General features: G+C 35.2%; 1 protein-coding gene across 1 annotated transcript in view; it reads right to left on the bottom strand.

The window, feature by feature from the left end:
- The window catches only part of tweek (transmembrane protein KIAA1109 homolog tweek), a 1,221,702-nt gene that overhangs the window by 656,588 nt on the left and 543,572 nt on the right, over positions 1 to 21,542 (bottom strand). The window contains 1 exon segment of the mRNA XM_090406645.1: positions 18,955 to 19,190. Within this exon segment, the coding sequence (XP_090262771.1) occupies positions 18,955 to 19,190 (236 nt within the window).

Below are 21,542 nucleotides of genomic sequence, written 5' to 3' on the forward strand. Positions count from 1 at the left end.
GATAGTAATGGGCTAATGTGCTCTTTACAGATAAAAGTCATTTTAGTCTTTCCTCTGATTCTAGACTACACATGATCTGGCATGAAAATGGTACTGCTTGCCATCACGAGAATGTTCTTGAAAAAGATAGATATGGTGGTGTCAGAGTTATAGTGTGGGGAGGCATTATGTTTAATGGTCGCACCAAGCTACCAGTAATGAAAAACGGGATTATGACTAGTGAACAATATTGCAATGAAGTTTGTCAACATCATGTTCGATTGTTCCATGGTGCTGTAGGCAAAGAATTAATTTTTATGCATGACAATACCATACCACATCATACATGAGCAGTGGATATACTTCTGAAGACTGAAGGTAATAATCGAATTGAGTGGCAAGAATTTTCTCTAGGTCTCAACTCCACAGAACTTTGGGATGCAATAGGGAGATGTATTGCACCTCGAAATTCCCCTCCAGAAAATACCCAAGGCCTTATCCTCTGAAAGAAGAGTGGGCCAGTTTGCCTAAAAAAATTCCTTAATCACTTGGTGCTAACATGGTACGACATTGTGTGAGCTGCATCACAGTTTGGGGTAGACATATTCATACTGAAATGTCTCTATAGTTTTCTGTAAGTGCCATACATTAATTCCTTAACTAAGTCCTCAGGAAATTTGTAACTTTTTGCCAAAAACATATTGCAATTTAATTTGTATGAAATTTATAGCACATTTTGGGTGTAATATAATTTATTAGTATGCTGGCAATAAATTTATGTCCACATTTGGTTGAAGTCAGGTAAAAATATAGTTCATTCTTAACTTTTTGATATGAGTATATTTCTGGCAATCCATTCCACTATTCACCACTCTCCATGAAAAACAATAATTAAATAACTGGTTACACTGATGTGAAGAAGCAAGTTCATTTGCTTTAATGTAAATACTTTGAATAGCCAATGTGTGAAATGCTCCAGCATTTATTTATATACCTTAATGATGGATAGGATTCAATCATCGGAGTGTGCTCTCACTTGCAGAATAGTGAGATCATAATTAAGCTTTGATCGAACAAGTGCATGATAAGATGAAGCAAGGAAAATTGATCCACACTTCGTTCAGTAGATGTTAGAATTGCAAAGAATATTCAATGCTCCTTTGCACTTTTCTCTTAGTTGATGAATGAGTGCTAGGAATATACAGCTTCTCTCCAAATTGAGTAATAAGAACTTGGCTTCAGTTGCTAATGCAATAATAGTTTGTCCCACCCTTAATGTTGAATATGGGTGAGAAGAGTTTATTTGGCAGACGAATTCAACACAATGCTAAGAGCCCAAGAATGAGATATGATCAACTACTTGTTGAAGTTGCCTTTAAGTAACCCTCATATTACAAGAATGACAGTATATTGGGAAGTCCTCGACACAGAAAGCATCACCTACTACAAAAGGAAGTTGTTCCATGATTGTGTTTACTTTGATAGCAAAGAGTATTACTCTTATGACAGAGCCTTGAGGAACACTCTCTTCTTGGCAAAATGGCTGGGATAATGTGCTTCCTACTTATAATTGGATGATTCAGCTAGAAGGAAAGCTTTTGATAAACATAGAAAGATGCCCTCTGGGACCTAGATTTTGAATATGCCATATCTGCAAGTTATAAGCTTTTCCATCTCAAAGAACACAGACTAGATGCTTCAGTGTTTTTTTTAAATAATATGCCTCTTGTACATGTTTCTAAATGGACCAAGTGGTCCAACACTGAACAATGTCAATGAAAAATGCACTTTGTGCTGGAAAGAAGAATGTTGCTTTCTATTTAGAAAAGTATAGTACCAGAGAAGTTTGGCAAATATAAGTTTCTCCAATATATTAAAAAGAAGTAAGAATAATAGGTCAGTAATTGGTTACTTGTGTTGGATCTCATCATGATTTTGAATGGCAATAACAATGCCATCCAAATTATGACACAAATCAGGAAACATCTCATTAATTATACCATTGCACAGTAAGAGGTGAAATCCATAAGCTGTGGAAGATGTTTTGTCATCTCATAATGGATGTCAATCCATTACGAGATGATTTCATTAAGAGCTACTACACTGGCATCAGATAGTAAAAGAACTCTTTTTTAGTTCCTCCTTAAAGAACAGTGGAGTGTATGGTTTTTGCTCAAAGTACAATAGTTGAGCCGCTGTTTTTTTTTTTTTTTTTTTTCCCAACATCAATTCAGGAAGATAGGAAGCTATGGATGAGATTCTAGCAAAGTTTCTCTAAAGTGTCAGTAATGGTACTGGATTCAGCAGCAACAGATTCATTATGTTACAAGGTAGCTGAATGGTGTGTTCTACATATACCTCTAATTTTTCAGATTTTATCCTATGCAACTTTTGTACTAGTTATATAACTGATAGAAGATGTACACTCAATTGTTTTTTGTTTCTTTAACTCTGATGTCTAACATAATGTGTTCAAGCCCTTTGCAGAGCAAATTTGTTATCATGTTCTTTACTACGACATTGGGCACATGTAGTAGACCTCAAATAGGCGGTTTGGGCATGCCATTATTTCAGATGTTTAAAGTATCTCAGTAGACTAGGGATGTATAGCCTAACAGAACAGTTGAGATAGCCTACTAACAATATTAGAGGTTTTGGTATATCAAAAAGGATGATGTTTGTGGTTGGAATGAGATAACCATCCCTGTATGAGCATGCACAGAATATTACTGTAATTGGTATTCCACCCATTGATGTTGCACTTAATATATGGTTTTTCTGAATATTTCTAAAATGATTTTTCAACCAGAATATCACCAGAATGTGGTTTTTTAACTGTTTTGGAAGATCCTGACAGTGTCCATCTAAATCCTCTTACATAAAGAAGGGCAACATTTTCCCTATTGGCTTTTCACTTGATGTATGTATGTATGATGAGAAATACTGGTGCATTTATATTGGTATCACATGTCTTTTGTTTCTTATTTCTCTTATCAAATGATATATCTAAATCCACACTGTTGGGCCCTGTGAGATCTCTGGAAAAATATGAGGATGAAGAATTCATGCTCAAGGGATGTTTTATTTGGTGCCAGAATTCTCCACCTACCACTGAATCAACATAAATGGCCATTATCTGGCAAGCAATATATGTGCTAGGAAGTGGAATTGCAAGGGCTACCCTAGATCAGTGATGGCGAACCTTTTTACCCAGGTGTGTTAAACATCTTTTTTTTTTTTTTTTTTTTTTAAATATTGGCATTGTTGATGTGCCACTTGCATACATGCATTATAAATTTAACTACATAATTATAGATGGTGACTTATACATATCATATTAGGCTATTTATTTAATAGGACATTGATATAAAATCTATGAATTCATATTATACAATTAATTTAATAAACTGAAGTTACAAACTTACATTACATTTAATGACTTTTCTGTTGCTGAGTGCTGGTAGAAAGTTGCTTTATAGAAGGGCTATAGTGTGTACATTTTTAATGCTACACAGGCAGCGCTCAAATCATTGCTCAATCTATTTCTCCCTTTCGATTTGATATTATTTAAGGCAGAAAATAGAGTTTCACAAGAGTATGTAGAAGAGAAAATTGTTAGAAGAGCTTTAGCAAAGATTTTAAGAGCAATTAAGTTTTTGGGAAGCTTTCGGAGCTTTTCGGGTAAAGGTGAGGTATTCGTTGTTATACAGAATTTGTAGGGTTTCCCTCTACCAGAAACTCGGCTTTTTCATCCGAAATAAGCAAACTTGAAGTCAAGAATACTTATAGAAAAAGAACTGAGCACCTCATCCTGGTGTTGTTTCGAAATCTATTGCTTAGACGTTCCTGCTCAAGATCATCTAATTCATTTCTAAGAGCAATACACTTTCTTTTCCAGATAGGATTACAATAGAAGTCGGCTAGTTGCATTTCAAGATCTTTTAAATCCAACTACTCAAAAGCCATCTAATTTAAGATCCATGAATTCTGTTTCATCAGGATACTTTATGAATTGGATTGTTTGTTTCAACATTTGAAATTGCTCAAATCTAGAAGAAAACTGCTCAGTTACTGACTTTAGAACTTCAATAGATTGGTTGATATGTTGTTCACGATTTTTGGGGCTGGTTTCGTTAAAAAAAATTTTCACTCTTGGGAAATACTTAAAATTGTTATTTTCTAAATCACGTTTAAATATTTTGAGTTTATTCTCAAAGCCGAAACCTACCTTCACCTTAACTGAGAGCGATCTTACACGATTTATTGCAATTTTTTCATCAGAATACCAATATTTTTCAACATCCAAGGTGTGTCACCTGAAATCCTCAAGTGTGTCAGTGCTGATGCGTGTGTCATAGGTTTGCCATCACTGCCCTAGATGCTATAACAGCACTACAGCAGGCCTTGGATCCAATCTCCAGTCACAGGTTAGGAGACTTACTGCAACACCACTGACTTTTGTAGGTAAGCCCACTAGCAAAAAAAAAAAAAAGCTCACTGATCCTGACCTTGCCATCCAGGACTACCCCTCTTGTCAAAGTGGGGGGGGGGGAGGAAAAGTAATGCCAAAACTACCAGGATCTTCCCTTTCTGGATGCCCTTGTGTTGTAGTGCAAAGCAAACACAGTGGCAGGGCAGTCGATCTCAATGATGGTAGTCTTCTGGACGACAGGATGGTAAAAAAGACTCAGGAGAAGTAAAGTGAAGAATAAGGAAAGAAAACCAGAGAAAAAGAGAAAGAGCGAAAAGGAACAGTATCACTAAGAGGTTCCCTGCACTAAAACAGGTGCTCCATACAGAGTACTATGCTCGAGTGTATGAAATTTCATGTGCCTGCAACTTAGCCTACTTTGAACAGCCTGATAATCTATTTTCTACATCGAAGAACATGAAAAGTTCATTATCATCAGTGTGGCAAGTAAGGCTTGCCACATCACTCTATGGATGCCAGGGTCACACAGGATTAAATAGAAAACAGTAATCTGCTTCATAGAATCACTATATGTCTGAGAGACTATTTTTGGAATCAGTCCCATCAATAAGGCACTCTATCCTAACCTCAATAAGATTTCTAGAACAGTCACTTTAAGACCACACACCTAGACCAATTTATTTCAATTATCTCCTTTTTTCTAGTCCTAGAGGGTGACATGATAGAACATCTCGCCAATTATAATTTAGATTGTTTCCACAACCACCTGCTTGAGTGTTCTGTGTTCTATAATAAGTAAATGTTGTCTATAAGATATCAGATTTACAATCCTATGAAATATTAAGCTACTTAATAAACAATACATTTTTTGTTCCTCCAGCATTGTTTATACTGTGAAGCACTACTATGAGTCCAACTAATCGGCTTAAAGAGAGAGAGCGTAATACCAGATGAGGTACTAATTAGTAAACATCACTGACTTTATTTACACAAAACTGACATATGTAGTAAGAAAAATATATAGAATTATACTAGTAACTTTTGGTATTTCCAGGTCAAATACCATGTTTGTTATTTAGAGCAGGATTCCAGATTATCTACCCCTCAAGTCAGTAGTAATATGGCTTTATGCAGGGAACCATAAAGACCAGTCAAAGCACAAAAAATCCAATTTTGACTTTTAAACTTTCACTGATATACAAATTTTTTAAGCGATCAAATTATTAAAAATATAAGTTCAATTTACATGCATCTTCAGTTAATAAATAGGAATTAAGTTAAAACCAAACCCTCAGAATTCCTATGTATGTATGTATTCTTCTAATGACATTTAAATCAATGATACATTTTGCACTTGATAATTTGCAGTCATTTCAAATAGTAATATTTTCGTTAAGAATCTCAAGTATCTCTATCAACAATGAAACAAGTTCGTTTTACACATATTTATACTTATGTGACAATTCTAATATTATTACAGAGTTTAAAGGCTTATTGCAACACAGTAGACAAGAGAAAAAAAATGCATATATTTTATTGCCAATATCTCCTACATTATTCAGGCATTAAAAAAAAGCTAGAGAAATGACAATGTGATCACAAAGTCCAACTATATAGAACAGAATACATCTTACCTTCGAATCAAAAAAATTAGAATAATCAAAGAAAATGTGTTGAATGATTTGAAATTCTAATTTATTGCACAGAAAATAATTATTAGCAAATATGAATGATCTAAATACGTACTATGTAGATTATATAACAATGTAAACACATATGAGCTTCCGTAGCTCAGTCGGTATAGACAAAGTCCTTTAGTCGGAAAGACCAGGATTCAATTCCCATCTGTGACATGAGGAAAGTTTATCTGATCACTTTGACTAAAGGTGAGTTAGCCGGACCCACATATCAGGAGGCATTGGACTAATCACTTTATCCTCAAGTACAGTTGTGGTTATAAGAATACATACCTCAACACCATAATAGGCAGAATATGGGAGGATTAAGAAAGAAAGAAAGAAGTAAACACATAAAAATGTAATATAAATTATAAGAAAACTGTTAATTGAAAACATTCAAAAAAATTGAATAATTTTTAATATGGTTCAAAATATTAGAATATTCAAATTTTTCCAAATGGTTTTGAGGACAGCATAGAAATAGCATACATTTCAGTAGCTGCAGGACTCACTCATGTGTGAGGAATTATTTGTGTGTGGATTTCAATTAATCATTTGCTAAACAAAGGTTGAATGAGTAACATATCAGAAGCTAAGAAGTTTTGTATGATGTCATTATGAATGGTCATAAAAAGTAAGGGGGATGGCAACAAAGTACTAATTATCATGATGTTTCCCTTTGACTGTAATTTTTGTGCATTTATTATTTTTGCATTATTTTGAACGATGTTAAAAATTATTCTAATTTAGTGAATGTTTCAAATAACACTTTGTGATAATTTATATTACATTTTTATGTGTTTACATGGTTATATAATCTATAAAGCATGAAAATTTAGATGATGCTAATTCATATTTGGTAATAATTCTTTTCTAAGCAAAAAATTAGAATTGCAAATCATTCCACAAATTTTCTTCATCATCATCATATCAAATTCCTGACATGTACCCTCAAGGGGTGTACAGGATATGATAGTACTACATGAAAAATTTACATCATTACTAACTTCCTATCTACAATTTTCCTCCACATTAGTCTGTTACTTGTCAAGAATCCAACATTATCAAATCTTATATTTCTATCGTCTAAGGTACTTTGTACCGTATCAATCCACCTATATCTTGGTCTTCTCTGGGCCATATTCCTGCCAACCTGGCAGAGAAACTTGTTTTGCTAATCTTTCCTCGCCCATTCGGTTTAAGTGACCATACCACCTGTGATTAGCTCTGCTAACGTATTCCTGGATGTTGACAACATCAAATTCTTTCCTAATTTTTTCGTTTTTAATATGATATTGCCATTTATGCCATCTGTTCATGCCTCTAATCTTTCTCAGGACTCATATCTGTGGTCTCTAGTATTTGGTCAAGTGTTTTACTTCTGACCCAGCTCTCAAATCCACAAGTTAAAACTGTTTGAACACTGTCTTGTATAGAGCTAATTTAGTGTTCCGACTAATTTCTCTCTTATTCCATATGAATTTATTCAATTGACTTCCAACCATACCAGCTTTGTTGATTCTGTTTATATTTCCATATTTAATTTACCATCTTCACTAAAATTCGTGCCTAAGTAGCTGAAATGTTTTACCTGTTCCACAGGTTCTTTGTTCACAACGCAGTTGACATTTTAAACGATTCTGTCTATTTTCTTGTCTTTGTCTTTTTATTGCTGACCTTCATACCATATCTATTACAACAGTTATTTAATTTAGTCAGGGAAACTTGCAGACTTGTAGCAGATTTATTTAGAAGTATAACATTGTCTGCATAAAGCAAACAGCTGAGATTAACATCTCCAATTTTGATATCAGGTTTAATACCACTTTCCTTCATAATATGATCCATATAGATAATGAATAACAGAGGAGATAATGTACATCCTTGTCTCACACCAGATTTAACATTAAACCATCTTCCTGTACTTCCTTCAATCCTAACTGCTGATTTACAACTCAAATAAAGACTAAGTATTGCTTGATATAATGCCCTATTGAGACCATATAACAATCGAGTATTGAATAGCTTCTCTCTTGGCACCTTGTCACATACCTTTTCCAGATCGACAAAACTTAAATACAGATCTTTGCTATATTTCCATGATTTCTCCATTATTTGTTGTAAAGTGAAAATCTGATCCTGACAGCTTCTATTTGGCCTGAATCCAGCTTGTTCTTCACCAAGCTTTTCTTCCACAATTCTTCTCAGCCATTTCTCAAGTATACTAGTATAAATCTTACCAGGAACACTCAGTAAGGATATACCTCTGTAATTCTCCCACTCAGTTTTATTTCCCTTTTTATTTATGGGAAATAAATAAAATGAGAGCTCTACTCCAATCATCAGGAATTTATCCCTCTGTCCACGCCTTCTGATCTATGCAGTGCAGCCACTGTAAGACTTTTATACCACCATACTTAACCATTTCTGGTCGAATATCATCTACTCCTGCTGCCTTTCCACATTTCAAGCCTTTGATGGCTTTTTCTACTTCAAGTATGGATATGTATTCCTGACTATATGCCTGTTGAGTGTTTTTTACCCCTGTGCTATCACTGCTTGTTTCATTTAGCAATTTTTCGAAGTAATTACTCCATACTTCAAGGATATCTTTTTCTACTGTTTTCATGTCACCTTTATGATCTCTAATTCCTTTTACATCACTCTTTGCTCCATTTCTGAGCTTCTTCAACAACCTCCAGAATATCTTACCACCTTCTTGATATTTATTTTCTATGTTCTAGCCAAAATCCTCACATGATTTTTGTTTAGCTAGTTTTACAAAGCGTTTAGCTCTTTTACATTTGTCTCTGTATTCTCTAAGAGCACAAACTGACTTATTTGCCAGGAACTTTTGATATGCTTTCTTCTTTTCCTTCACTGCCTCTTTAACTTCCTGTGTCCACCATGGAGTTCTGATTTTTCTATCCTTGCAAACAATCTCACCACATGCCTCTCTGGCTGAATCAATCAGGGTTTTCTTCAAATCTTGCCACTGAATCTCCAAGGTTTGGTTGCTGTTCTCAAACTCTTTCATTTTTTTCTTCAATAATCTTTGTGTGTAGTCTACAGTTCACATTTCAGAGCTGCTCAACTTTTATTCACTTTAAAACTTTCTTACATGTTCTTATTTTCAATATGAAATTCAATTTTATCCTGCTCAAGACTAAATAGTGATCACTTCCAATTTCAAATCCTCTGCACACTTGAGTGTCTTGCACCAGAGAGAAAACATCACTATCAACAATAATATAGTCAATGAAACTTTTCCTATTCCTTGCCTCTTCTCTCCATGTGAATTTGTGCACATTTTTATGTTGGAACATGGTGTTGGCAATAACCAGTCCATGTCCTGAGCAGAAATCCACCAAGTATTTGCCATTATTATTAGCTTTGCTCTTTTCTCCAAATTTTCCCAAAATATTTTTTATGTCTGCCAATCACTTCCTACTCTGCTATTTAGATCCCCAACAAGGACTAACTTTTCCTTTCTCATTAAGTCAGTAGCTTTCTCTAGAACCTCAAAAAATTCTTCCACTTCTACCTTAGTAGAGCCTTCTGTGGGACCATAGGCACATTGTCCAGTTCCCCATTTTGATATTTGCCCTTATCAATCTACTTGATATGGCCTGCCATTCAAAATGATTAGCCTCATATTTAGCGTTGAATACTATGGCTACTCCTTCTCTCCCTCGATTGTCAATGCCTGAATATAACATTTTGTATTTATTGCTCAGAAAGATCTCACCAGTTTTTGTTTTTTTTGTTTCAGTCACCCCAATTGTGTCAATCTGGTACTTATCCAGTTCCTCGGCTAGCTCCATTTCTTTGTCAATTCAGGCTTCTTATGTTGATGGTACCGATCTTGAACTTTGGTGATATTGAGTTGGGGTGGGTTTTAGGATTTGTTCCAGTAGTTGATTTTTGCTGTTTGGCCTGGTTCCCTGGGAAAAACAACAGGGTCTTGTTTAACTGGGCGATGCTCCAGCTGGCATGAAATTTTGTCATGTTGTACCATCATTTTGTATTTTGGTTTAAATCAATTAGAAAACAATTTGGTATTCTTATTGACTAAATCCCAAATTGCTAGCCCATCATCATTCGTTCAGTATCCAGGTAGATACCCAACAGGGTGCACCATGAGAAGGTGAGGATTGGACATTAGGTTAGAAGCCCTTTTCGGTTCTCCACTGTTATATCCCTGTTTTTTTCTTCTTATTTACTGTTAATATCTTTAATTGTCTTTAATTGGCTTTAACTTTAAGTCTTGTATCTCTTATTCTCAGACTTCAGTTGCCGACAAATTTGTATAGATTAAAGACTGCGCCAGCCAGCAACTAAATTCTGATACAATATCTAAAATACTTAAAGAAAATTGTAGGGATCAGGATATATGCAGTTGTGGTCCCTATTCTCATATCACTATTGGTTTCCCCTTTAAATGCATGGTACAAAATTTTCCAAATGGTAATTCAAATCCGCAGAAGATATGACAAACTCAATTGATTATGTAAAAAGAAACACATTTATTATTTCACAAAGACAAGTATACGTGTTATTTAAATTCTTAACCTTAAAAGAGTCTGGGTTCCTTTTTCTTAATAAATCACAATTCAAAACTTCTGTACTATATTCTCTTACTGGACATAAATTCCTCGCTTCTATACATATATCTATCTTCAGACTCTCACAATTAAGTTACCTGATAATATCATACATGAAACATTACATATAAACATTAGACAATTCAATAAATCTGACATGTAATTGTCTAGGACAATAGTACTTATTTCTACTTAATTCTCTCCCCCAAAATATCTGTTAACACTTAATCACTTTCTGATCATATGACATTACTTTTCTTAAATCACTTAAACAGTTCGGAGCTCGGCCTCCTGTTTGGCTGGAGCCTAATATGTTTTCCTCTTAGCAGTAGACAAAAGTGTCCAAATTGCAGACTGTTCCTATGGTACAACACGTAAATAGCGTGTGTTCTTAACTTCTGTTTCTTTATTCCACGGATACTTTAATCCTACATTAATATAAGAAAATCTTCGCTTACCGTTCTTGCTTTGAATAGGTATTCTGATCTGTTCACTGTACCTCCTCTGATGGCGGGCTTTGTTCCTTTGTACTACTCGAACCGAAAACACTCATGCACAGATCTGTACGCTGACGTGGATTTCATCAGCGGCTCTTTCTCCTTATGTGTTTGAACACATTGTAGTTGCAGCTTTGACCGATGTAACATGCATAGCAAGGGGAGATCCTTTCTACACGTGGCGGCAAGCTCTACATAGCTCTCCTACGGGAAACTAGGTGCCGACGAACCTCGGAGACGAGACACAAGAGATCGGAGATAAGAGAGCGATTCGAACTTCCGCCGAAACTTTTATACTCCGGAACAGCTCCCTCACTCGGCGGTGACGTCACGCATATGGCGGCAGCCGATTGGACGCCGTGGCTACGAACTGTCTTTACATGCCTTAAACTTGTACTTAGCTTATACACATTTACTTGTTAATACTACATGACTTTCTACTTTAATTCATTCACAATTACTATCTTAATAAATTTATGGGCTATCTTAAAAATGTTTGGAAATTACACATCTTGTTATTTACATTTTCTTGGGACATTATTCGGTGCATTTCCCATCAGGAGGCATAAGCATGTCCTTATCCCTTCCTTCTGAGGTAACGTAACGTTGGATGGGAAAAAGGGATGACTCATCACTTTTTCCGACACAACACCACATTCCTTTAAAGGCTATGTGGAGGTCTCCTCCTCAGTTATACAGCTTTGACCCTTAAGCACCCCGCCCCCACATTTTCTTTGATTATTCTAATTTTTTGATTCGGAAGTGTACAAGTGCAATATTTCAAACTAGTATCCTAATGTAACTTTTAACTGGGGGGGGGGTTAATTTCCTCCTTATCAAAAAGTAATTAAATTCATTCCCCTTGACAGCCTCAGGCTGAGTTGTACAGCTGTATATGTTTTAAGATAGCATGTAGTTAACATCATGAGTTTCTAGGTCAAATGATAGTTCATGTCATGAATTGGTTTCCAAGACACATTTGATAAGGGAAAGGTACTGTCTCCTTATCCAAAATTAATTTCTAATGTGATAAGGAAGCCTTGTATGCTACATTGTGGTTGGTTAGCTATGTATTACATCACTGTGCTATTTATGTTTTGAGGTTGGGAGCAAGTTCCTTAGTCATTTGTTATGTCAGCTATTGGTCCAGGGAACATCGCTCAGGAGAGTTGTCACCTAGATGATTATCTTTGAAGGTAGCTAGGATCATAGGTTATGGGGAAGATATTTCAGAATGATTATTTTTCCTTAAGAAAAAGAGATGTCTTGAAGGGTGGAGCTGTTGGAAGTTTATGGTAAACTCAGAGGCTAATTTTTCCCTGAGTTAACTTCAGCATTTGTGGGACCACCACTCGTCAGAGGACCGCAAGGAAAATATTCTACTATATATAAAAGAAAAGCAATAATGTCATTACTACAAATGCTGGGGTCATAGGTTACTGGGAAGATATTTCAAAACGATTTTTTTATTAAGATATGAGATGTCTTGTAGGCTGGAGCTGGCCTCTTTAGAATATTGTGGAGGCTAATAATATCTGTTGGAAGTTAATGGGAAACTTGGATGATAATTTTTCCTTGGAGTTGACTACGCTCCAACATTTGTGGGACCACTGCTCATTAGTGGGCCACAAGGGAAATATTCTGCTATATATAAAGGCAAGGCGGTAATGTTATTACTAATTGTGGAATCTTGTTTGTCAGAGTTCATCTTGCTGCAGACGTGTTCAAAATGGAAGAGAGTCCTTTTACAAGTACAGAGCAAACTGATGCTATCAGGAGGGAAAATGGTAAGCATTCTTTTTCTACTGAAATAAATTAATACTTTTTTATTCTTAAATTAGTTATCTATATTACTTTAAAGTACACATATAACATATTAAACTTACTAGTTGTTTTCTCCGTTTTAGCAATCTATGCTTCATTCTGCATTTTATAATGCAGTGGGGGAAAATTATTTCCAATGAAAATAAGTTATATAGGTATTGTGATGTGCATTGTATTTCTTTTATTAATAACCAAATTTCTTAAACTGAATCTCTACTTGAAAATGTATATATCTCAAATCAGATATTGGAATGTAATTTTTTACTGTGACTGTGATGACATAAGAATCTCCAAGTGAAATGAGATTCAAACTGCACTCCACACCAAAATATATTTGTAGACAAGTGGCGAAATCCATGTTTTTATGCTCCAGGAATCAAACCATCACAGTTCTAATTTCATTTTTTTTTTTTTTTTTTTTAAATTTCAGAAGAACACTTCACCCTCACCTGGAAAATGCATCACTTCTCCCCAAAGTATCAGCACACTTAACTGTGGTGACTGTGGAAATGCATTTAAAAACATTAGATCCAAAAGAAGTAACAACATGATTAGAATATATTTTAATACATTTGCTTGCATGTCAGAAAAGAAAATCCAGAATTCGATAAAATGCATGCATTTTACAGTGTTAAGTGAGAATTTAACTCATTCTATAAATTAAAGATTCCAAGAAATTATATTCTTGGTTTCATCCTTCATCCTAGTTTAAGCAAACAAAGTTTGCACGTGAACTCATTTCACGACTGGGCTATTTGTACATAGAGGCTAATGACTGCACATCACTTGTCTTAGTATACCATAATGCAAAGCACATATCCTTACATATCCAATCAAGAATACACATATGTATTCCTGATTGCATGCCTATGAGTGTTTTTTACCACTGTGCTGTCACCTTGTTTCGTTTAGCAATTTTTGAATTAATTACGCCATACATCAGGAATATCTTTTTCTCCAGTTTTCATTCACTTCAACCACCTTCAGAATATTTTGCCACCTTTGTGATATTTATTTTCTATGTTCTTAACAAAGTCTTCCATGACTTTTGTTTAGCTAGTTTTTGATAACAGTACTTAATGGTATAAACAACACCAAGAGGAAAATATACATTTATTAAACTCACTAATATTTCACCAGTTTTTTACCTACTATCATCATCATCAGAGCACAATGATAACTGTGACAGACATGCAGCACTAAACTAAATAACTGTGGAAACAATTTAAATTGTAAATAACCCCTAACATCTTTACATGGCACCCTCTATGGCTCAGATAACAAAAAAATTAATTTAAAAGAAGTCCAGCTATTAGATCTTAAAATGTGCTAAAAAAACGGCAAAATATTAATATTATTGCAATAAAATTTGTTGGGATTGGGAGAGTACCATAGCTGATGCTAATTTTGAAAAACGAAATGTTCTGATAAATACCTACAGCAAAAATGATATTAAAGCAACTGATATAACCACAAGAAAGAAAATACTAGTAGCAGAGTTAGGAAGGTAACTTATGTTCTTTCTTGTGGTTATATCAGTTGCTTTAATATTATTTTTGTTCTAGGTGTTCGTCAGAGCTTTCCAGAACCCCCCCCCCTTTGTATGTAGTATAGATATTTTTTGTCACATATGATCCTATGTGAAAGAGCATTCAGAGTATGGTCTGCCAATCCTGACTTGTCATATATATGATCTCTAATGTAATTTTTGTGTTCTTCAAGCAGATGTTACCTGATGTATCAGTTTGTCCAAAATAGGCTAAATCGCAAGTACAAGGAACTTTATGCACTCCAGGATGTTCTAGAAGATGTAGTTGATCTTTATGAGAATGTACGAAGGCAGCAAGCTGAATGAAAGGTTTTTGAAAGGGGCATGGTGCATACCACATCATATTTGCAGAGAACTTGGGCTATTTTTTCTGATGTACCCTTAACATATGGGATGGGAATGGTTTTGCTATGATCCTGTGTGTGTTGGGTGTAGGAGGGATTGGGAATGTAAATAATATTTTATCTATTTTATGATCTGTAGCAATTGGCTAAAAAAGGTGTTATGAAGGTCTCTGAGCTCTGTTTCAAGGGATGCCATTTGAACAAATAGTCCTGGCTAGGTGAGTAAATGTTTCAAGGATGTCATACTGTCAGGAGGGGTGGTGGTACAACTGTTAATGTACATACCTTCCAGTATGACTGGATCTCTGTCAAAGGTATATTAGTGAAAAGTATTAGTGCCAGCAATAGCTTTTGCAGAATTAAAGCACTAGGAAGCATTCTCCCAATCTCAACAAGTATGGTGGCATTAATTTACTAAAGATCTGGGAGACTATAATTTTAAGACCTAATAGCCAGACTTCTCTAAATTAACTTCGTAGTTATACCTATAGAGACGACCAGACATTAGATATCAATCTCAATTGAAATCGTTTCTATCAATTACATAGTGCTGTGTGCCTGTCACAGTTATGATTGTGCTCTGATAATGCTGGGTAGAAAACCAGGAAAATATTAGTGAGTCAAAAGTATTTTTTCCTCTTGGTGTTGTTTATACTGTTAAACATTATTATGAAGTATTCTAATGTACTGACCATGCACTCTAGGTGCAGCCTGCTAAAGATCTGTGAGAGTATCATCCTCCGCAAAAAAAAAAAAAAATAAATAAATAAAATAAATAAACAGCCACCCATGACTGCATTCAAAAGGCAAGGTCAGGATGATTTGGATACTAACATGAATCACACTCTTATTCAGTTCTATATTAGGTACCTTTATAATCAACTATGATTACTCTAACCTGTCTCAATAACTATAGAAAAAATACCTGGTTATAAAATTATTGTTATTCAGGACCTCCAGAGTCAGTAGAAACTCAGTGTGGGAGACTCATCTTAGACAACACAAAGTCTATCATACTACTCATCAACACCCCAACAGGACATGACGTCTATAGACGTTCAGCAAAATCTGGATATGATTTTGTAACACCTATTGAATAACATGGATAAGAAGTGCAATTTGGGCTCACTATTTCATCCACCATGGCCAGTAGAGAGGTTAAACCCATTCAGGTAGCCCTTCCATCCATCTATTCACTGGACATCATGAAATGCCATTTGGTCACTCAGTTGATCAACGATGTGCCACACCAGTCCTCATCAGCAGGGGCAAATGCTGGTCTTGAAATTCACGCTTGCTCTTGTTATCATTCAGGGAGTGAGAGGTGTGATTGAAGTCTGATTAGCAGAATAATGAATTACTGACCATTTAAAACTATATATTTAGAAATTTATGTACATTTAATCATACAAATACAACATTTATTTTACAAATGATATTCTATCTTTTTCTATCAATTTAGCTACTTGAATACAAATTGTACCCTATGGTTCTTCTTTATGAACTGGTCAATAACATCGTCATAAAAAGTTGGTCGTAACTTAATTTTCCCAAGCAACATGCAAACTTGTAAAGGCTGGCTGAAGCTCAATGGCTAGAGCTACTTTGACTGTGTATATGGCCTGTGTTTAAGATGAAGTGAAGGAAGCGGAAATGGCTATCCACACGCATGAAATCACAGTGCTGTAGCGAGGACCTGGAAGCTCCGACAACCGAGCAAGCCAAGGTAGCTTTGACTAAATGAGCAAGCATCGGCCTTCGATACACAACGCAAAGCTCAATTACTGCCGTGCAAGCTTAAGATGTCTTCTGTCTACAAATATAAAAGCCTAAATGGAATGCTTATAAATGCATGCTATTAACAAATAAATATTACTTCTTTCTCAAGTAATGAGCTTGTGCAACAAGCATAGCAAGCATGGAGAATTCGCCCCTGCTCATCAGGTGGTCCTGTAGTATGTTTTTCTGGAGGCTTCAACTCTGAAGATCAGTCACTCCAGACACATCATCCATTCATCTCATTGACGTCTACTCCTTCCTCTTTTTCCAGGAACTTTACCTTTTATTACTGTTTTGATTAGTCTTCCTTCCATCCTTTCAGTGTGCCCAAAATATTTCAACTTTCTTTTGTTAATATCCTTAAGGAGCCTTAAAGTTCTATCAATCCTTTCTAGCACCCATCCATTTGTACACCTTTCAGTATATGATATTCTCTACAGCCTTCTGTAACTCTATGTCTCAAAAGCAGCTATCTGTTTTCTATCAAACTTCTTTAGATAGTCCTTTGCAATACTTTTTAGCCAATGGCTACGATCCCTATAAAACAGATAAAATGTTGCATGCCTCCACCAACCCCTCCTGCAATGAACATACACAAGATCATAGCAAAACTATTCCTATCCCTTATATTCAAGGTGTATCAGAAAAGACAGCTAATATAATACTCTACAAATATAATCTCCATACCACTTTCTAATCACACATTCATTTAGCAACCTTCATCCATTCTCTTGAGGATGATCTTCATCTTCTTTCACATCCTGCAGTGTATAAAGTTCCTTGTGCTGGTAACTCAGCCTAAGCTGGGCAGACTGCTAGATCTGTTAACATCCACCTTGAAGAACAAAAAACTACCGTATTTTCCGGTGTATAAGACGCACTTTTTTACCTTAAAAAATTATCTTAAAAATGGGGTGCATCTTATATAATGAAGGTAAAGATTGTACTTTAAATCATAGTTTAAAGTTTAGATTTTTTTCCAGAAAATTGTATTAAATTCCTTGGGTGCGTCTTATACATACACCGGAAAATACGGTACATTCAAATCTTATATTCATAAAGCGAGTCCATTTTTTTCAGGCATTGCTCAAATATTGATATCTCAACAATGGATAATCTTTCTAGCCTGCATATAGTTCATTATTTCCCTAGAATCCTAGTTGATGAACTTTTAAACCTAATTAAAGATCACTTCTCATGGGATAAATTACTAAACTGTTCAAACATTGCTTCTGGTTTAGCTTCTGTCAGAACAATGTTTTTTTATAGACAACAGTTTGGTTTGGCAATGGGTAGCCCCCCTGTCCTCTCCTGTTGTATCTGCTGTTCTATTCATGGAAACCTTTGAAACAAGTTTCCTGGCTCAAAGTGACTACACCGAAACCTACCATTTTTGGAGGTATGTAAACAATATTTTCAGATTCTGGAAGTATGACTTTTCCAACCTGCAGCAGTTTTTCCTTTCTCTTAATTCATTCCACCCTAATAAAAATTTCACATTAGAGTTGGAGAAAGCAAGCCTACTCATGCTGGATGTTATCTTAATGCTTCAGCACTTCATACTCCTTCTCAAAAACTAGATGTAATCAACACCTTTAAGAACAAGACAATCTCTATCATAAAAGAAGAAGACAAACTGATAAAGGAAATTCACACCTTGTCATTGTCGTTATCTGAGCAATTTAGGTATAGGCTTTTTATGTCCTGTTCCTACTCTGCAAATGAAGTTGATCTTTCCATCGTAATCTTGGATGTTCATGGTCTCTTCTTCCTGTAAGTGTTTATATTCTAGTGCTAGTTTAGGAATCATGTTGTTAAATCAAACCTATCCAATTTTTTTGGTACTTAATGAGTATGCCAAAAACAGTCACCAAGATATTATTTTCAAAAATTCCTTCTCATAACTCCTTCAAATACCTCTGTGGGTTACATAACAGAAACATGAGTTACCAAGTGAATTTTATAGGACAGATGGAAGAATGTAATTAGCAAGTGCAAAAAAAATACAGATTTTTTTTTTTTTTTTGCTTGGACAGTGGTGAATGAACAATGTCAGCTAATGATTTGAAGAAGAGGTATGTATGATAAGTATTGTGTGAATAATGCTTAGTATGGACCTCCACCATGAGTCTTCAAACTTCAGAGTAGAGATACTCATATAATAATTATAATAATAATAATAAAATAAATAATGATAATATAATGAATCTTCAGTAACCAGCATAAACATGAGAAAAAAATTTGGAAAAAAAAAAAAAATTCTTTACCTTCATGAAAACCTTTTGTACCAAAACAAGGTGATTTAATAAATCTGTTGTCAGACTGTGCTCAAATGAACCAATTTCAGCCAATGCACTAAGATAGCTCCCCTGGCAAAGTACCACACCATCAGTGAATGATTCAATCTTATTGGTAGTAGTTGCTGGATCTTGAATATATTCAGCAGAAATATGAACTGGGGGAAGATCAACACTTGCTGATGAGGGCAGATTACTTTCAGAAGGTGGAACCTATAAATGATTAAAAACATTTAAAAAAAAAAAAAAAAAGGAAGAATTTCTTACCGGTACTGCTTTAGAACAATATATATATATACACACTCACACACACACATGCACACACTTTATTTAAAAATTAAAAAAAAAAAAAATAATGATTAGAAGCTGAGAGATACCAAAATAGAAAAAAAATACTATTTATTATTTGAGTGCATAACATGAAAAAAGAAATATAAAAAATATACATTACAAGAGGGCTATAAATTAACTTGCAAACATATTGCTGACATTTGAAACCATTCTGGATGCCATAGTATTCTTGGGTATGTTCATATGAGCATGATCTCATGTATGCCAAAGTTGGATAGCTGCAGAGTGACAATCAGACAGGTTAGAGCTAAGGTTAATATTAAGATGGACCCAACTGAGGACAATTTCTGTCGATTCCACACTTCTTCCCACTTCATTGTAGCATCTTTTCTTATTTGTTCCATCACTGGATGAATGACAGAATTCTTCATCATTAGGATGAGCAGAATTAAGAATGTGATTAGATAGTGCACTAGCTCTAATCATACCATATGTAATGTCCCTCACGTCCTTCCATAAAGATCTCAATAAATTTCTATGTGTGACCAAAATAGGGAACACTGCAGTTGCACCAAACATGATAGACTCCTGGATAGTTTAGGTGTACTGAGTAAGGAACACAGTTTTGAAAGAGGAGCAAAAGAAGTGCAGATTTTAAATTTCTTGAGAATTTTAGCTGTCTTTCGTGAAATGGAGCTGATAAATGGTAGAGATATAAAGCCTTTTACATCAGTACTATCATTACTATGGCGAACAGGTGGATTAAAAAGCAGCTTATGAACTGTCTTTTAGGATAGCTGTTTTTATGAAAGGTTGTAAAAAGACACTGTAGTTCTTTGGTGATCTTTTCTTTACTGAGGATGCAGTGAGCGTGTTCATTTTAAGAAGGAATGCTGCCAAGCTTCTGGGGCAGATAATAATGTGACTGCGCATGAAGGTATCTGTTGGTATGTGTGGGTTTTGTTCCTAAATTCATTCTCTTTGAAGAAACAATCAAAACAAAAAGATATATGAAAAAAAAAAATATATATATATATATATATATATATATACAAGCATCCCTTGACTTACGTCCAGGTTCCATTCCATCCAGTAGGACATAAGTCGAATTGGACGTAACTCGATACATTAAATCAACAGAGTTATAGGGGTTAGAGACTTAACGGTGATAACTATACTGTCATTTAAATTTTTAAACATCATAAAACTGTACTGTGCGTTACTGCCACTAAAAAAAAAAAACAGGAGAATAAACACCTAAATCTTCCTCCACAATCATTTTCATTTCCTTCCCTGTGTGAACGATCAGGCTGTGGCTCATCTGGTGTAACCTTTGTTGCTTTTTTTATGAAAATGTTGAATGTGCTTTGCTAATTCCTCTTCTTCTTTTCATCATAAATTTGTTCATAGCAAGCAAACGCATCATGTACTTTCGTTTTTATCATTAAGTAGCATAGAATATTGGGGTCCATGTCTTCAGCCATTTTGAGGACATCGCTAACTGCAGAGAACACTTCTGCAAGACCCTTCACTGCAAATTGTTTAACTACCTCTTCCTTTTTTAATAAATTACTCTGGATTTAGAGAAAGATGTTGAAAGTTTATTTTCCACTTGGTTAGAGTATAATAAATTTAGTTTAATCCTTTATCCAAGTGTGAGCAAACAAAGTTTGCGCCTGAAAGTATCTTCAGGACTGGGTTAAGGTGGTACACACCAGGGCAACTCGTTGCAAAGGTGGAGCAAGCTACCAACACTCCTATCCTAGTATCTCCTATATAATGCAAAACACATCTCCTTGTGGATATGTCTATTGTTATGCATTAAGGGAAGGGCCACTACCCAGACCGGTTTCGACCTTTATTGAGGTCTCTTCAGTGGGAGCCAGGCCCAAGTCGAGAAATCAGGCAGAAGCATTTGCAGGTCATCTCCACCTATAGGAATTGCCAATTGGTGTGCCACCCTTTTTTAATAAATTACTCTGGATTTAGAGAAAGATGTTGAAAGTTTATTTTCCACTTGGTTAGAGTATAATAAATTTAGTTTAATCCTTTATCCAAGTGTGAGCAAACAAAGTTTGCGCCTGAAAGTATCTTCAGGACTGGGTTAAGGTGGTACACACCAGGGCAACTCGTTGCAAAGGTGGAGCAAGCTACCAACACTCCTATCCTAGTATCTCCTATATAATGCAAAACACATCTCCTTGTGGATATGTCTATTGTTATGCATTAAGGGAAGGGCCACTACCCAGACCGGTTTCGACCTTTAT

The sequence above is a fragment of the Typopeltis vanoorti genome, chromosome 16 (genome assembly GCF_054136105.1).
Source record: "Typopeltis vanoorti isolate ZY-2024b chromosome 16, IOZ_Tvanoo_1.0, whole genome shotgun sequence".
In the NCBI taxonomy this organism is placed as follows: domain Eukaryota; kingdom Metazoa; phylum Arthropoda; class Arachnida; order Uropygi; family Thelyphonidae; genus Typopeltis; species Typopeltis vanoorti.